Source organism: Manihot esculenta, chromosome 6 (assembly GCF_001659605.2).
Source record: "Manihot esculenta cultivar AM560-2 chromosome 6, M.esculenta_v8, whole genome shotgun sequence".
Classification (NCBI taxonomy): Eukaryota; Viridiplantae; Streptophyta; class Magnoliopsida; order Malpighiales; family Euphorbiaceae; genus Manihot; species Manihot esculenta.
Genome location: NC_035166.2, coordinates 21,354,863 through 21,373,331, shown reverse-complemented (window position 1 = coordinate 21,373,331; position 18,469 = coordinate 21,354,863). Strand labels below are relative to the sequence as shown.

The 18,469-nt window shown below is 33.8% G+C and overlaps 1 protein-coding gene and 2 non-coding genes across 10 annotated transcripts; 1 reads left to right on the top strand and 2 right to left on the bottom strand.

The window, feature by feature from the left end:
• The first annotated feature begins 4,957 nt into the window (after positions 1-4,957).
• On the top strand, positions 4,958-13,169 carry LOC110617577 (inorganic pyrophosphatase TTM2). 8 transcript variants are annotated; one of them, XM_021760459.2, is made up of 12 exons: positions 4,958-5,080; positions 6,768-7,124; positions 9,075-9,189; positions 9,343-9,538; positions 9,619-9,732; positions 9,943-10,116; positions 10,686-10,880; positions 11,425-11,547; positions 11,616-11,737; positions 11,850-11,973; positions 12,091-12,363; positions 12,574-13,169. In XM_021760459.2, the coding sequence occupies exons 2-12, from the start codon at positions 6,788-6,790 to the stop codon at positions 12,781-12,783; spliced, it is 1,983 nt and encodes a 660-aa protein (XP_021616151.1). In that variant the 5' UTR covers positions 4,958-5,080; positions 6,768-6,787; the 3' UTR covers positions 12,784-13,169. The 8 variants fall into 8 exon arrangements, with proteins under 8 accessions (XP_021616151.1, XP_021616150.1, XP_021616149.1 ...); XM_021760458.2 differs by having other exon boundaries at positions 4,962-5,080; positions 6,763-7,124; XM_021760457.2 differs by having other exon boundaries at positions 4,966-5,449.
• Positions 13,170-14,775: 1,606 nt separating this feature from the next.
• Positions 14,776-14,971, bottom strand: LOC122723938. The gene has a single exon (XR_006351132.1). It is a non-coding gene; the product is annotated as a U2 spliceosomal RNA (small nuclear RNA).
• A 1,558-nt stretch (positions 14,972-16,529) lies between these two features.
• LOC122723907 lies at positions 16,530-16,725 on the bottom strand. Its single transcript, XR_006351104.1, has one exon. It is a non-coding gene; the product is annotated as a U2 spliceosomal RNA (small nuclear RNA).
• Positions 16,726-18,469: the final 1,744 nt, after the last annotated feature.

Below are 18,469 nucleotides of genomic sequence, written 5' to 3'. Positions count from 1 at the left end.
CTGCCCTCTCGTCAGCCCTCTTCAAAGCATCCCGAGTGAAGGACAGCTCTTCTCGTAAAGTCTTCAGATGCTCCTGGGCGGCAGCCAGGTGATCCCGGGAATCACTAGTTACAGCCAGGTTCTCCTCAAGGTGCGCCTCCTCAATCCGGCGGTCCACTGTACTCCGGATGGACTCGTCACAGGAGTCTACCTCCATAAAAAGGCCCATCAACTAGCACGGAGAGAAAAATATTAGAATAAAAGACAACAGAAACCAAAAAGAAAAACCCAAAAATAAGAAGAACAACTTACCATGAGAAGCATCTCCCTGATTGTATCTTCGAGCTCCCCCCGAGTCCGAGATCGGAACGCTACTTGCTCTCAAGTGGAACTAGCCAAAAGGCCGGTGAAAGCAAGCAAACGAGGGTCCGAAGCTTCTGTGTCCCCGCCAAACGTCTGCTCCCGTAGGATCTCTGCAACGACGCTCACTGGAGACTGGTGAATGATATCCTCCGCGTTCAAAATATCGTTGTCAAGGGCAGACAACAGAGGCACTACAGAAGTCTTCTCCTTCTCAAGAGGAGGCAGAGCTGGAGCTAGCTGCTTTGAAGCCCGAGACCTTTTAGGGGCAGGAGCTATAGTAGGAGCATCGGGTGGAGGGGCTCGCTTGCCAACGACCCCTTTAGAGGTAGCAGCAGTACCAACGGCGGCCTCCCGGGGGAGAGAAGCACCAGGGGCTGGTCCGGACTTGGCCTTGTCTTTTGACATGACCCCACTAGTAGGCCCTGCCTCGTCCTCCATAATGGGAGCAACCTCGCTCACCAAAGCAATCACGCCTTCATCCCCGGACACCGCACCCTCAGGGGGGATGGCCTCAGCATTCTTCGGGGGAGCATCCGTGGAGGCAGGGGTGACCTCGGATTGTTCCCTGATAGCAGAAAGCTCTATCGAAATCGGAGCAGAAGATTGTCGGGACCTAGAAGCCACGGGAGGACGAGAGGCAGCCCTAGGCTTGCCGAGGCCAGAAGGCTTGGGAACCCTCGAGGATGGGCCTTTGGAGCTCGGCCTAGAAGCTCGAGGAGGGACCAGGGCTGGAGCAGCAGATCGGCCAGCCGACCTGGAGGAAATGACTTGGGCCACCTCCTGAGTAGCCTCGCCCATCGATCTCCCAGCTCGGAAGGCATCTAACGCGGCATTCATGCTCTCCCGAGACAAGGTAAAATTCTTCGGAGGCTTGATTTTGTCCATGGGAGCTTCAGAAGCTGCAAAAACCCAAAACCAAAATGAATTAGAAAGACACTCAAGGAAATCACAAAGAAAAGCAAAACAACTAAAAGGAAGCAAAATACCCGCTGCCCGGTAGTCTTGGAGACTGGACACAAACATACACTTTTCGACGTCATACTTCCGATCAACAGAAGTCAGTCGAAGATAGCCAACCTGTTCGGAAAGGCTCAGCTGGGGCAGGTTGTTGCAGCCCAGAGGAACATCCTCCCAAGAGAGCTCCACCTCCAAGGACAACCCAGAGTCTTTCTTCAACTCCACCACCGCGAATCCCTCTACCCAGCCTTTTATTGAGTCCTTGTGACTCGAAAAAAGAGACAACCCCTGCGAGGAGCAAAATAGTAAAAACACTGGCTCGCCCTGACGAGCCGGAAGAAGGTGATAAATAGATGCGCTGTGGACTTTAACCCCCAGCTCAGGCAAACTGACTCGAAGGAACACATGAATAGGATGGAGTTGGGAGCCAGCATTTGGGGGGTTATCCCGAAATATCGAAAGACTTCGATGAAAAAAGGGGAGAAGAGAAAAGTTAAACTATACTCCCGTTGTTTGACAAAGAAGACCAGACTAAGGTTTTTCTGGGGATCTATCAAACCGGAAGGAGGAGGATCGGGAAGGACGATCCTCTCGTTGCGATAGGGAGCTCAGATGTGGTAAAGGGGAGTATCCTGATACTCCCGTGAAAAGAAATTTTTTAGGGAGGATGGAGTGATACTGGACTCTAGGTTAACAACGTCGGAAAGCTTTGGACCATCCATGAAAAATGAGAAGCGTACCTTGAAAACGATGGGGGCAGGAAGACAGAACAGGTGAAACGAGCAGAGAGCAAAGAAGAGGGAGAGTTTTGGGAAGATTGAGAGAATTCGAATTTTGAAACAGTAAAGATAAGAAGAAAGAAGAAGAGACATTTTAAGGAAGACAGTCCTCGGACTGCGCAGTCATAATGATTCTTGATATTTACCCCCTCATCATTCATGTAATAACTGATGAGAAGGTAAAGGGGCAATTGATGATCACTGGGCCTCACCACTCCAGTATAAGGCCTAGCCTATGATAGTGACCCTGATCCAAAGGTCCCGGGGCCTCTTCAACGAGCCGGCCTGAACCACCCAGCCTTGAGGTCGAGCCTCCCGCGGACCCGTCCTTTCACACCAAGCCCAGCCCGGGACGTGACAGGGAAAAAGACAGCAGGCCCAGCCACCTCGCAGCCCTGTCTACACACGCGCTGGGGAAAATTAAATAGCCGCCTGGCGTAGAGATGGCATCTGACGATTTCATACGTATAGACCTGTATGACAGAGACAAGTGACACTGTAGCGGAGAGGCCGTTAGGCATCACTAGCAGACAAAAGAAAAGGAATAAAGGAGAGAGGGCACATTCCCCTCACCAGAGCTTACTCAATCCTTGTAAACTCTATTATCTGGATCTCAGATCATCATGATTATTTATTTAAAAAAAAAAAAAGAGAGAGAAACAAGGACCGGAAGAAATGCAAACAGCTGAAAAAATGTCTATTATGTCTTTATTTTTCCAAACCTTAGATGACTTTGACTATTGTGGTCTCCGTTGCAATGTTTTTCAAAATAATCTATCTTTTTCTCTAAATTTTGTTTTATTCCAGCGTACTTTAGAAAATATATTTCTTCCAAATATATTTTTTATAAAATAAAATAAGATTTATAATATAATTAAATGTCAATGAATAAATTATATCATATATGCTCATAAATAATATTTTTATTCCAAATTATTTGTTTATTTTTTTATAATAAAAAATTAACTATTATAACCCTTTTAATTTTATCTTCTTTTCAAGAAATTTAAAGTCAATAAAACTTTACCTCATTTTAAGTAATAAATCCATTGAAATTGTTCTAGAATATTAGAAATTACTTTCAAACTAAGTGGTTAAATTAAAAAAAAAAAAGGATCAATTTTCTTTTTTTCTTCTAATGTATAATTTATGGTTAGAAATATTCTTATATTAGCTTGTACAAATTAAATAATTAAATTTTTTATTAATGTATAATTGACTAATATATATCTCCTACACATTAGATTTTGATGAGTTTGATTTTAATTATTTCTTCACAGTTACGCTATTCAAAGCATAGAACAAATCATTAAAGCTGTCCTCTTATTCAAAGGAACTACAGTTACCTATCTACCTTGTGATGACTTTGATTGTAGCATATGTTCAATCTTCAAAATAAAAATTAAAGTTATTGTTTTATTTAGTTGATTCAATATAATAAAATTAATTTCTTTGAATTAATTATGTAAATAAATCGAGTTGAATTTTAAAATTTTAAATTTAATTTATTAAAATTTTTTTAAATTTATTTAACTCATTTAATAAATAATTTAATTTATTTAAATTCAATTAGATCCCACTCACTAATATTCTTTTCAATATTCAAATTTAGTTTTTTAATTTAGAACACAGTGAATTTTATCATTATATTAATCACTACTTGTTGGTAAAATGTTAGTTTTTAATGAAATTTAATACCTTTTATTCCAATTAATTAATTTTTTTTAACTGAAACGATTCAATGAATATGAAGTCAAGCTTGTCTGGTTGCAGACGTGTAGTTGATGAATAGATTCCTTGTGAATCACGATCACCGACACTGGTACCGGTATCACACTTGCCTAACAATCATTTGAAAATATAATCTTTGAACTGGTCAGAGAATAAGGTAAAAATGCCAAATTTATGAGCTCAACAGATTCTTCTTCGATATACCTTAAAATATGATAAAATTATAATTTATTTCACAGAGAAGTATTTTTTAAAAATAAATTATTTTTTCAAAAAAAAAAACTTTTTATCAAACAAACAGTGCGTTAATATCAAATAAATTCATCTTCAAAGTTAACAGTTTTCCTGAAATTGTCGTTAATGAGTTAAAAGTTGTAATAATTTTTTTGTGGAAATATATTTTTATCAAGCAAACAGTGCGTTGATAATCATATGTTTTGGTATTTGATACAGTGAAGAGAAATTGAAAGTTTCCCCAAAACCTTAATGGCAAGTACTTGTACACAACTTTTCTCAAGACTTTTGCATGTTTAATAATGTAATAGGTGTTGGAATTGAGTGGTGAGGACGATATTAATAATGTGATGCATGTGGAAATAATAAGCCCAATTCAAGTTTTAATAGTTACAGGCTATTCTACCAGTGATCAACTAAAAATAAAAATAAAAATTTAATTTCTTTATTATTAGATTATATTTTAAAAATATTTATTATTATTATTTTTACTGATATTAATTATTATATTTTTTAATTGATAGGATAGTGAGTGTAAAAAAACAAAAAAAAAAAAAAAAAAAAAAAAAAAAAAAAAGCAAAAAGGCAAAGGGAAGGGACACATGTACCCTGGATAACGAGTGAAGGGCAGAGCTTCCTTGTAGTTTTTGGACTCGTCTACTAATTGCTTTTTGATGAAATTGAACCCTCCAATTTACAGCAAACCTCTAATTTGAAAGCAACAATTACAATGTTCCAATCCTGATTTTGATAGATGCTTGAAATTAGGTTCGTTTATGGTTTCTGAATTTTGAATCGAATTAAAAAATTATTATTATACAAATTAAATTATATTATAACTTTTAATTATATGAAAAAACTTATTAATGAAAATATAAGTTATATGACTAAATATTGTGTATTTTTGTTACTTATAAAAAAAAAAAAAAATCTATATCCATGCTTGGGAAGCATGACTGGCGAAGCTGAGCCGACCTCTGAAGGCGGAAGCAAGTGCAAAGTATCATGGGGTTTTGATACGAGTGGAAGAATCCCAGGTCGATATTGACTGTGACCGCTGATTATGGAGGAAACTACAAAAATCCATTGTTGAATTTATTAATTAAATTATAAATTAGAGCCCTATATAAACACATCTCCTGTTATCTGTCTATCACCTGGCCTCGTCTCGTTCTCTGTTTCTGCGCCTTTCTTGAGTGTAATTGCAAACTATCTGGGAAACAAACACCTTTTTTTCCTTTTAAAAAAATATTCTGCAAAAATATCAGGCACTTTCTATTCTGGAAAAATAATATCTTTCTTTATATCGATAAATCGGCCGTATACTTCTTTCTGGATTATTGGTATTTTGCTAGAACTTGCTCTGACTCATTGCCATTAAAATAAACTGAACTCACTCTGATTCGGTTAGTGCTCTTACCGTTCAATCCCTTTGCTTGCTTCGCTGATTTTGATCCATTTTGCTTTCTGGGTATTGTTGGTTTTCCCTTTTTATTATCTCATTATAGTTGTTTTGATAATTTGATTTATGGTTTGGATAAGGCGGTTGCTTTTATGTGATATCATATTTTGGCCGTTTTAGTTGTTGGACTGAGGTTTTAGCGTTATTTCGTGGGGTTTCAATGATTTTCTGATCAGGGTGTTTTCTGTGTTTTGATTTCGCCTTGCCTTCTGTTTTTGGCTTTAATCACACATGGTGGGTGTTTTGGATCAAAATTCTTCTTATTTTTGTCAGCAGGCAGACAGTTCATTTTTTTATTTTTTTTCCTGAGACCTAAATCATCAGGTTTGTATTTTTAATTTACGTGAGGTGACGAAGTTGAAGTAGCGCTTCTTTTTCCTCCTCTGAGTCACCTGTTTTAAGACGAGTGTTGGAATATCTAATGCTAAATATGGCAGAAATGCGATGTAATTTTGTAATTTGTGGTTGGGATGTTGATAATGATGTTTTAGTTTTAGCAATCAAATGACAAGGTCTGAATAGAGTTCCATGTTCTTGTAGCAGACGATTCATAAGTAACTTTGTTTTATATGAGAGAGGCAATTTGGAAATGTTTTTATTGTTATGGAATTGCTACTTCTGTGTCCATACATTGAGGAAGATAGATGAATACTGTAGTGTAAAGGGGGTAAAAAAAGGAAAAGAAAACAAAGCGTAGAATCAAGCCGACCACTATTTAATTATCTAGATCCCTTAAGGCCCTAACATCAGCAAGGCCTAGATCATCATTGCACTGCTCATGAATACTGGAGTAGTTGACAAGATTTGCTTCAATGGATGGTTTAAGAATCTATATTGGATCATTCTGTTTTGTTATTCATAGAATAGAGATGGGCCCATTATGTTTCATGATTTGTATGATTATTAATCTTTCCAATTTGAATGACCAGCCTGGATAAAATATTTAATTATTTCAACTGGATATTCTTGTACTCCAATTACTTTTTGCTATTTATTGCTCTTAGGGACTTATGTTTTTGTTAAGTATATTGTTTTGATATAAACCATCTTTTTTTTTTTTTTATAGTTCTTTCTTTTTTTAAATTCTTAATGTTATTTACGTTCTTTAGTTATGCATTGCTTTTGTATGTTCATTTTTATTTTCTGGGTTAAATTTCATCAATTCATTCAACCAACGTCTACCCACTTCTTCTTAAATGTTGTTGTGCTCTCTCTTATTGACTCTAGTTATTTTGCTTCATTTTCTTTTCTTTCAAGCATAGGGAGTTAGCGTATTCTTCTGATGGCTCAAGATAATTCTAGTGCTGAATTACAGAAGAAAAGGCATGGCCTGTTGAAAGACCAAGTGAGATTGTCTAAGAGAAAGGACTGTGGTCGCTATGAGATTGTTCCAATTCAACAGACATATACATTTGAGAAAGGATTCTTTTTATTTATTCGTGCGTGCCAATTGTTAGCCCAAAACAATGATGGAATAATACTGGTAGGCTTAGCAGGTCCTTCAGGGGCAGGGAAGACTGTTTTCACAGAGAAGGTACTCAACTTCATGCCCAGTGTCGCTGTCATTTCAATGGACAACTACAATGATTCTAGCCGAATTATTGACGGCAATTTTGATGGTGATTTATCTTTGAACTCATTTAAGCTTTCTATTCTTTTGAACAGTTTTGTTTATATAATGTCAAAGATGGATCTTAATGACTTTTCGGACAGATTTTGCAAACATTTTATCATTATCTGTTTGATAAATTTGCTGGAAAGATCTCTGTTGTGGTATTTCTGAGAATACTATGATAATACTACTGTGATTACTTGCTTGGAGGATAAAATTATTTATCCACTTAAGATGCTACCTCAGTGTGATGCGTACCATTCACTGGTGTAAGACTACCTGTAACTGTATAGATGCTTTGAAGACCATTTAGTGAAATCATTGCAGTGACTTCACTCTAAATTCCTTGGTGTTCTTCAGAAGCCTTAGTAACAATGTAGGCTTGTGTTCAGCACAAAATTATGCTCAAGGCTTATAAACTGGTAGTCTGCTATTATGTAGGCTTTTTGTTTTAGTTTGCTTAAGGAGTTATTTTTGTTGATGGCATAAGAGTGCAGTTTGATCTCTTCACTAAGAAGAAGGGTATGGTGTTTATGCTTTGGGGGAATTAAGGTCACTAACTTTTAACTGTCAGAGATATTGATTAATGTGGACATTTTGTCTGAGACAAAAAGAAATGTTAATTTCCAATAATTTCTTAATCATGAAGTAATACTTTCAACTTAAAGTCCTTTCCCTCCTCCAGATATGTGCCTCAGCTGTTGGCCTTCACTGACCTTTCCTTGCTTTGATCAGATTGCATCTGTTCTGCTGACTCCACATCTCCTACTCAGATTTCAGAATGTGTCTTGAGTCTTGAGCCTCGATTCCACAGTGTCTACGTCAACTCTGGTCATTCTTCTATCAGTTTCAATAACCTGCAGAATTTTCTGCATCTTTTTTTAAATTGTAACACTGGCCAATTTATGGAGGCTTGGGGTGTTTAGAATTCTGAGATTTACCTTTTCTTGCCTCTACTGTTTGTGGATTTCTGACATCTGATAACATGAACTTACAACTATGTCTTTGATTTCTTTTTGCACTAATCCTGATTTGTCATAATGGATAACTGGTTATAGTTTTTATAATGCAACCTTTCTTGACTTCTGGGACATAATATTAGTTAATATCTGAGTTACTCAATACAGATCGAATATATGAATGTTTTGGCATCTGTGAACATGTTGTTATGAAAGTTTAGACTTTTATGTGCTTTTAGCTGTTACGATCAGTGCCTCAATTGCTATGCTGTACAATAAAGCTTAACTTGTCTCAAATTATTTTTGTAATATATTTTAGTCCTCAAGTTCCTTTTCACTCGCTATAAATCTTTCTAAATGTATGAATATATGGATGTGAGATTTGGCTGCTGATATGTATGTTGTGGTAAGCTGAGGATGCTTAATAGGGTTTGAGCATTCAGCAATTGCAGATCTATCGACTGCTTGGGAGAATGCAATACTCTGGGAAAGGGGAGGATTAACTGCTAAATAGAGTGATTCTCTATTCTTGGTGTTGTGATGAGACAAGATTTGATTTATTGGTTGTTGGTGTTGCTGGAGCATATTACTCTGGAAGGAATTAGGAAGAGTTTACTTAAAAGAAATATGAGATGTTTTGAGACTAGGGGAACTTTTTATTTGATTGTTTTAAACATGGTTTCTACTATGACTTATATTTTAGAATATGATATATACTTAATTCCTAACCACGACAAAGAAGTGAAGCTTCTCCTTGTTTTTGATCCATCAAATTTCATCTCATGGACCAGAATAATTACTGTTTACTCATCCAAATTTTCATCTTGTGTTGAAGTCAAGTGAAAATCTCTGCTAAAATTTGGAGTATCCATTAGTTCTCATACAATGGAAATTTGATTATGACCCACTGAACCATTACTGGGAGCAGCCAATGGTTTGAAATTGAGACAAAGCATACATTCAAGCTATTGGCTTTAATACTGTTTTGTTTTGAACAGATCCACGCTTGACAGATTATGACACGCTTCTCAAAAATATCCATGATTTAAAGGCAGGAAAATCAGCTGAGACTCCAATCTATGATTTCAAGTCTAGTTCTCGTGTTGGATACAGGTTAACCACTGCTTACTTTGGCTTGTACAAATAGTTTTAACTTCCAGAAGATCATGTTATTTCTCTCCTAAGAGTGATCAATTTTACTATCATATATACTTTTCCTTATGCAGCTTTTATGTTAAACCTAACTAAGGCATGCACATGTGATAGGATGGTTGAAGTCCCAACTTCTCGCATAGTGATTATTGAAGGAATTTATGCCTTGAGCACAAAGCTGCGACCTATGCTAGACCTTCAAGTATCAGTGACTGGGGGAGTTCATTTTGATCTGGTAAAACGGGTCCTACGTGACATCCAACGAGCTGGCCAAGCGCCAGAGGAAATTATCCAGCAGATATCTGAGACGGTTTGCTTTTGTTAAATGTGTTTTAAAACCATTGTTGCACAATACTGCTTTTCAAGTACTCAGCTTAACTTTTGTTGCAGGTGTATCCAATGTACAAAGCTTTTATTGAGCCAGATCTCCAAACAGCACATATAAAAATTATAAACAAATTCAACCCATTCTCTGGTTTCCAGAATCCTACTTATGTATTGAAGGTTGTTTAACTATTTTCCACTTTGATTTCTGTTGAGCTATTTAGTTTTAGTTTTTCACTCATACACGCGGTGAGGCCAGTTAATGTGCTTCCTAGTTTATTCCTTAAGCATTGAGGATTTTCAGAATCTCCCTACCGTGCCAATTCATAAGAGTATTTGTTACTATATTTTTGTTTATAGTGATGTTCGAGTACTTAATTCTTATTGTAGTCAGCGAAGAAGGTGATGGTGGATCAGATCAAGGCTGTTCTCTCTGAGGAACATACAGAGATGACAGAGCAGACTTATGATATTTTTCTTTTACCACCTGGTGAAGATCCTGAATCTTGTCAGTCATATCTGAGAATGAGGAATAAAGATGGAAAGTATAATCTTATGTTTGAGGTTTGCCCATTTTATTTTCCTTGGTGTGAGAATTATTGGTTCTGGTAGACTTGAATACCTTGTGTACTTTGACAAATTTTAGAAATATGTGTGAAGAAACATATTAGGTCCTGTTGGAAACAATGTGCCTCTATGTGTTTCTGAACAGCACAAAAATCAAATTTTTACATGTTCTTTTTTACATGGCAACTAAGTAAGAAAGTCTTGTGGCCCACTTTTAGTTGTATAGTTGTATTAAAAAAATCTTATTTGACCACCAAAAAAAAAACCTTGTGGAGTTTATATTGAATGAAATTGGCATAGGTCTATTGAAAACAAATTAAAATTTGTGTGTGTAACAAGTTAAAGTTATTGGCTGCATTGAATTACTTATGACTGGTGATCATGAATAAAATTATGCTAGGATAATAGTTTAAGGAAACCTTAAATGTCCCATGTATGCATATTATTAATATCACTACTAACAAAGTACAATTAAATGGCTTTTTGTTGTTTTATTTATTTATTTATTTTTAAATCTTATTTCCACATCTTTATCTGATATGACCAGTTATAACTCTCAATTTCAGGAATGGGTAACAGATGCTCCTTTTGTTATATCACCAAGGATCTCTTTTGAAGTGAGTGTGCGACTTCTTGGTGGGCTAATGGCCTTGGGGTATACAATAGCAACTATCCTTAAAAGAAGCAGCCACGTGTTCCTTAATGACAATGTTTGCGTTAAAATTGATTGGCTTGAACAACTAAACCGTCAATATGTTCAGGTACAACTAAATAATTTCTATGAATTCATGGAATGCACAGTTGCATAGTGCTTTCCTGTAAATTAAATTCCTTTAGGTTGGAAACAACTGATACTTGTGCTATTATAGATAGGTGACTTCATCAAAGCAAGTGGATTTTCTTATGCCTAGTTACAGTTTATTGTATTTGTTGATTTTATTGCTTTTTGTTTCCCTGTAAATATTTGAATAAAGATATAGGTTAAGATGTTTCTCACTTTTTTTAAAACTATATCCTCCTTAAATCCACTTGTTTCTCAGATGTTGTGTTAAGTTACTAGTACATGGCAGTAAGTATTAGAGGTGATGTTAAATATAATTGTTTAGCATTGCCAATGACAGAAAGGACCACTTGATTATAATCATCTTATAGTATCAATTGTCTGGAACACGGAATTTTTTTCACTCATTAATTATAATAATCAGGATAACTGTTAATTGCTTATTTTATTATTACCAAAAGCCTCATTGCTAATTTGTATGAAAGCTGTCTAAACCACACAATCTTGGTTGATTGTTCAAAAAGGTGCAAGGAAAAGATCGCTTGGTTGTGAGATATGTCGCAGAGCAGCTAGGTTTGGAAGGCTCATATGTTCCGCGTACCTATATAGAACAGATTCAACTGGAAAAGCTTGTAGATGATGTTATGGTACGGCGATATCCAATACTCATGATGACTTCTCCTGCTTAGATAGTCCTGATTTGATCATTCTGCAGGCTTTACCAGATGATTTGAAGACAAAGCTCAGCCTAGATGAGGATTTGGTTTCAAGCCCCAAAGAAGCACTTCTGCGAGCCTCTGCCGATAGGGTTGCTATGAGAAACAAGAATCTCAAAAGGTGCAGCTCAAAAAGCCATGTCGTTCTGTTGCTTCTGTATCATCATTATTTGCTGAAATATTATTCGAAAGCTGGCTGCCTTAACTAATAGAGGTGTAATTTCTGCAAGCAGTGGTATGTCACATTCATATTCAAACCAAAGGGAGAGCAACTTTTCCAAACTTGCTGTACTCGCTGCAAGTAACGGAGGCTATACTGAGAGAAACACAGTGTCAATGGCAGTGCTAGCAAATCAGGTATTTCCAGGATCATTTTGTATCATCTGTTAGATCATTTTTCTCTATAATGAAGCTATAGAAGTAGAACTCAAGAAGTCTTATCTGTTATCTTTTTTCTACTTCCCTTCTCTACAGGGCATCCTCACTCAACTTTCGGAACAGATATCCTCTCTGAACGATAGAATGGATGAGTTTGCAGCCCGTATTGAAGATCTAAATTCCAAATTAAACATCACCAGCAGTTCTTCCAGCCAACAAAACTTGGTTCTCCAAGCTGATGCATGTAATGGCTCTGCTCCCACGTCTCACTTCCTCTCTGGTTTAAGCAATGGTTCCTTGACCGGATGCAAGTTGCGTAATTCCTCATCTTTCTCTCAGTTGGCCAAGGAGTCACCATTAATGGAAGAGGTACTAAAGTTAGGCCCCCATATGGCTTTAAAAAATTAGCTATCGGACCGTTAACGGTAAATAACTATTGTCATATAAATTTATTTTAGGATAAAAAACCTATAAATATCAGTCCTTACGTTATTTAAAACCATGTTTAGCTTACACTTAGGTTTTTGGAGTTTTTACTTATCCTAATAATTTTCTTATTTATCTTCTTCACATGTGAAGCAGGTATCTGGCATTGCTCGGGGGCAACGACAGGTTATGCATCAGTTAGATACTTTAAGTAATATACTTCGTGAGAGCTTAGGACAGAGATCTCAGCAAGTAAGAACAAACAGAAGAAGAAGTATGATTGCTGATCTCGAAATTACAAAACTTGCTCTTATTTTGTCAGTTGGTGTTATAGGATTCAGTACGTTAAGAAGGATTTTCTAGTGCAGAACTGTTCCAGAAGATTCACATTTTTGTTCTTGTCTTCAGAATTTTGTTTCATATTTTTCTCTAGGGTCCCAGTGATGCTCCCCTTCTGCTCGGCTAACAAAAAATGAACTGATCACTCAGAGAATCTTGTCTGGAGGTGTTTGAGCCTTGGAGGCAACCAAGTGCTTTCGAGTTTCAAGTTTGTGTCGTTTTGTAAGAAGGGTATCTTTTCTTTTCTTTTCTTTTCTTTTCTTTTCTTGTTGGGATGCTTCTTAATAGTCCTATGATCAGAAGTAGCATTTACATTTAATTTCTAGGGTCCGTCAGGTAATCAATACATCATTTATCCTTTCAAATATATATACAAATTTTAATGCACAAGAATTCATTTCGCCTGAGCATATGAATTGGACGCTTACCATGTTCAGATCAAGTTGTAAGTTGATTAAATTACTGAATTTGTTTCGACAAAATCTGTAATTCAATATATGAATTGAACCCATTTAAAAACAAAATCATATAAATTAATTGATCTAACGTTAAGATTAAATAAGTAGATTGTGCACTAATTATGTGAAGCAAGGGACAAGTATCCTGTTCAATGGTTGGAAGTTTCCCTAATCTTAGACATTCTCTTTTTTCTTGGTTGGTCATGTGCACATGAAATTCTTTACATTAGAATTCGTTAGGGCCCTTGATTCAAAACTCAAATTAAAGTTAATTTAATTTTAAATTCAATTTATATCATAAAAATAATTTATATTATAAAATATTTTCTAAGAAATAATTTATTTGTCATTGTTTAATACTGTTCATGATAATAAAATTATATACAAGATATTGAATTAATGTTTAGTAAAATTTTAATAATGAAGATTGAGTGTACAGTCAGAAACTTTGTTTGAAAATAAATGTTTTAAGTCGGAATTTGAGAATTCTCAGCTTTATCATTTCAATTCCATCTCTTTTAAATTAATGCTCTAGAAACGTTAATAAAAAATATTTTTAGGTTTAATGCATAACGTTTAAGAAATATTTTTAGGTTTATTGCGACAATAAGCAAAGAACTACTCTAAAAAGTGTTGATTAAAGTGATATTTTTAAGAGTAATAAAATATTTTTAAATTTTGGACTCTATTTTTCAGAAGCTGAAAAAGAAAACATAATGGTATGATTTGCTTTTTAAAATGTCAATTAAAATAATATTTTCAGAAATATTTGACTATTCTTAAAAGCGTCATTTTAACCAGAGTATTCAAAGATCAATTTTGGACTCACCTTGATCACATCAATTCTGAAAATACTTTCAACAACTTTTTAAAAAAAAAAAAAAATTCTTTTAGCTTTTTTTTAAAAGCAAACGTGAATTTTATAAATAATTTCAAAAATATTTTTCATTATAAATTATTTTGAACTTATATTATTTCAATAATAAATCCTTAAAAAGTTTAGATGACTTGAAGTTATATTTAAATTAAGATCAAAATAAAATTAATTATATTTTAGAGTAAAAGATTTTTTTTTATATAAAATTTAATTTTAATAAACAAATTTATTACGTAAATTTTATAATATAAGAAAATTTATTTATTGATTTTTAAAAATATATTAAAAAATTTACTAAGTTGTTTCATTAATTTTAATCATTAAATATTAAAATATTAAAAATTAATTAAGAACTATTTTATAAATTTATTAAAATTATAAAAATTAAATAATAAAATATTTAACTCTTAAAATTAATTAATATTTTTTAAAACTTAGTAAGTATATAATTTAAAACCAGTTAAATGAGTTAAAAAATCAAATAAATTATTCAAATTAAAAACTGCATCGTTCAGATTTTATCAAAGTCGATTAGTTACCAAAAACGACGCAACTCCTTATATCCGCAACATTAAATATATTAACACTTCCATTCACCATGACGTCCTGTTGCCTACGCATCTTACAATTTGGATCAGACTAGATATGAACTTATACACAAAATATATCTTACTAAGCATTGGTGGGTGCGCCAGGCCCTAGCTTTAGTGCAACGCATGGGCGACGCGCGAGAGGTCCAGTAGCAAGCTACTGTAATGAACTCTCCCCATAAAAAAATTAATTTAATATCGTGTGGGCCATTGGCCCACGTATCAGATATTAAACTGATAAGAACAGATACTACACTTGATCTTAGCCAAAAGGCCGAGAAAGGTATGCTTTGATAAGTAACTTAACCTGCTTTTTATACTAACGATATTCCGAAGGTCAGATCTTGTGTTAGCGATGTGGGATTCTTCTCCGCGCTATACTGATCACTACACCATTCCTTCTGTTCCTCATCTCTCTTTTTCAACAATCGATTCTTCATCTTTTGTCAAACATTCTCATAGTGCGCTGCTCAACCTATGACATCCTTTGTTATGACATTTCAGATTTCACGAATTAAAACCAAATTTAAATAATATAACCACTCCTATGTTTATGTTAGCTCTCTCAATCATATACCAAACAGTGCCTTAAGATGATCTGATGGAAGATCTACATTTGCACTCTGTTTGAGGAAAAATTTAAGGAGAAAAGAAAATTAATAGTAGAACATAAAAAAAATTCTCTTTGTTATTTTTTTTATTTGGATAGAGAAAAAATAAATGAAAATAAAGTTATTTTACTTTGTTTGAGAAGATAGAAAATAAAAGGAGGGAAACAATTATAGCTAATTTACAATACTATTCTATATGTTAAAAAGGTAAAAAAAATTAAAAGATAATTTTATTATTTTGATATATAAATTATCCTTTTTTTTTAAATATACTATATTCATCTTATAATTTTGGTTTATTTTTTTTATTATTATTTAAAAATTATTATTCATTCTCTTTTTTTATATTACTAGTGAAGTATAAATTTAATAAATTTTAATATTTTTAAAATTGATATAATTAGAAAGTTAATAAAAAAATATATTTTTTAATATATTTAAAAAATAAGTGGACAAAAATTATAAAATAGTGGGCTTAGTATTTTCTCCTGAAGAGAAAAAAACAAAGGCAAAGTAAAATTCTCTTATATTTTCCTCCCTTTCCAACAAAGAGAAAGTTTTAATCAATTTTTATTTTTTAGATTTATTTTTCTTTCCCCTATTTTACACAAATCCAAACAAAGATTTAGCCTTATTTTCCACACATCAAAAAGAGATTTATAAATTTTGCGCTCCCGTTTATATAAGCTTATATTTGTAAATTTTATCATAATGTTTGACATTTATATTTTTAAAAATAGTTTTTTGAGAAAAGAAATAGATACATTTAATTATGCATTTCAGCAAATGAGCCTTTAAGGGGAGAAAATTAGAATTCCATGTTTTCTTTTACTCAATATTCGATTAATCAGAAGAAGATTAATAAGCCATAAAAGGATTTAAGCGTCATGGAAATCTTGGACAGTGAGTTCAGCCAGAATGATTCTTGGTTCTATGCTTTGATCAACTGAGCTAAGACTGAAGAAGACATCTGGTTTTATTTTCAATTTGTTGAAAATTGATTTTATCTTTGACAGGCTGCCAACTTCTTGCTGGTATAGAACCTGTAAAGTTTTGGTCAGTAGAAATTCAAGATCAAGTATCAGTAAAATTGAAATCTATGTGGTTTGATCCCTTTGCAAAATCACCATTTCTTCAGCTTATGATAACTGAACAACAGTTGAAGAAGTCATTCTGATTGAACCTGTGGCGAAACCAACAACCGGCTACTCAACAAAAACTTAATCCTTGTATTGGCGGGTGCGCCAGGCCCGAGCTGTAGTGCAACACAAGGGCGACGTCTAAGAGTCCCAGTAGCAAGCTACTGCTGTGGACACTCCCCATAAAAATATTAATTTAATATCATGTGAGCCAATGGCTCACGTATCAGATATTAAACTGATAAGAACAGATACTACACTTGATCTTAGCCAAAAGGCCGAGAAAGGTATGAAGCGTCTATTTCAGTAAGCTATTATTTTATAATGACATGCTTCCAAGGTTGAGTCTCGTGTAAGCGATATGGGACTCTTTCCGCATTAACACTATTCAAATGGCTTTATCACTGATCCGCTTTTCTGCAAGCAGAAGTAGAAGGATGATCCATGGCATAGCATTTTGCTGTATTCATTAAACTTTTTCTCAAAAAAAAAAAAAAAAAAAAAAAAAACTCAAATCGTAAATATCCCAATTTTCTAAATTTTATGCTAAGCCTACATTCTTGCTATCAAACCATTAATGTTATTTATAGTTTTTGTTTTATTCTATCAGCTTTTATAAATTTGATTTCAAATGTTATAATTCAGTCTAAATGAATTGTACACACTTCTAGCATAATATATTGAAAATATAAAATATTATCTTTTTAATAGTTATATTAATATTATTTTAAAATAATATAAATAATTTGAAAAGGATAAGTGTTGTAAAAAAAATGAAATTATATGTAGCTTCTATATAAATTACAGGTTTATAGAATAAATATATGTTAATATATTTTAAATTTATCCAATAATAATGCATGGCTCCATATTTTAGTATTATTATAAGAGGCCAATTATTAAATAATTTATATTTATATAATTGAGAAATTAAAATAGTTAATCATAAATGAAAGAAATTAAATAATTCATTAATTAAAAATAAATAAAGTTTAATGAAATTAAATAAATTATATTTAATAAAATAAATTATTACTTTGCACATATTTATAATTTTATGTGGCAGACGAAAAACTCGGGCGTGAGTATATATTCATCATATATTTTAAATGAGAATATTGTGCCAATTATAATAGAGACAGATTCATTGGGCTTAGTGGAGGCCATAAGAGCTTTCTCATTCCCTGTGTGGGAGTTAGATGCTATTCATCATGATCTGATTTGTATACTTAATGAATATCCCAATGTGTTTTTAGTTTATGATCATACATCTGCTAACTCTTCAGCAGATTGGGTGTTAAGGCAGACAAGATAAAGTTTAGTAGGCCAGGGTTGGCTAGCTATCCCCTCAATAGTTGCAAAAGCCTTATTTACAAAGATGCTGATATCAGTTCATGATTAATGAAATCACCATTTTTTGATAAAAAATAATAATAATAATTAGGAATCCTCAATTTTTTTTTCAATTTTATTTAATTCAATTATTAATCCCTTTATAATAAAAAAGATAATTAGATTTTGGCGTTCAGTTAGCTAAGTAAACCTTACTGGAGGATGTCCCGGCAGGCACCTCAGAAAAGCATTGCCACATATGATAACATCATCAAAAAGTAATGTCATATGGTAACAATACAAATATTTTCTTGATTTATATATATAATGAGAAATTGTTTGCGCAGGGATATTTTAATTAAGATTCAAACTAACAAAATTTTCCTACAATTAATGGGGTACGAGAAAAGCCCCTATACTTAATGGGCGGTTATCTTTTTTGTGTTTGTTTGGATTGCTTTGTGTTTTTCTTACAAATTTCTGTTGAGAGGCTTATATCTTTGTTTACTTGGTAGATTGGCTGTCAATGTGTAAAATGCTTGCTAATGACATCTTGTTGGATACAAAGCCAATTTAAAAGGCACGAATGAGACTTTAAAGAGTTTTATCGCCTCCATCCCAATAGTCGTTTTCTGGCCTACAACTTCTCTCTTTGGATGGTTTTTGGGCATTCTGATATTAGCTTCCTCCCTGTCACTCTCAA

What these genes read in the sequence shown, in the direction of transcription:
- LOC110617577 (XM_021760459.2), top strand. Translation starts at nt 6,788, where the DNA reads ATGGCTCAAGATAATTCTAGTGCTGAATTACAGAAGAAAAGGCATGGC. An exon ending in TATTGACGGCAATTTTGATG is followed by an intron (nt 7,125 to 9,074) that starts GTGATTTATCTT and finishes TGTTTTGAACAG; the next exon opens with ATCCACGCTTGACAGATTAT. An exon ending in AGTTCTCGTGTTGGATACAG is followed by an intron (nt 9,190 to 9,342) that starts GTTAACCACTGC and finishes CACATGTGATAG; the next exon opens with GATGGTTGAAGTCCCAACTT.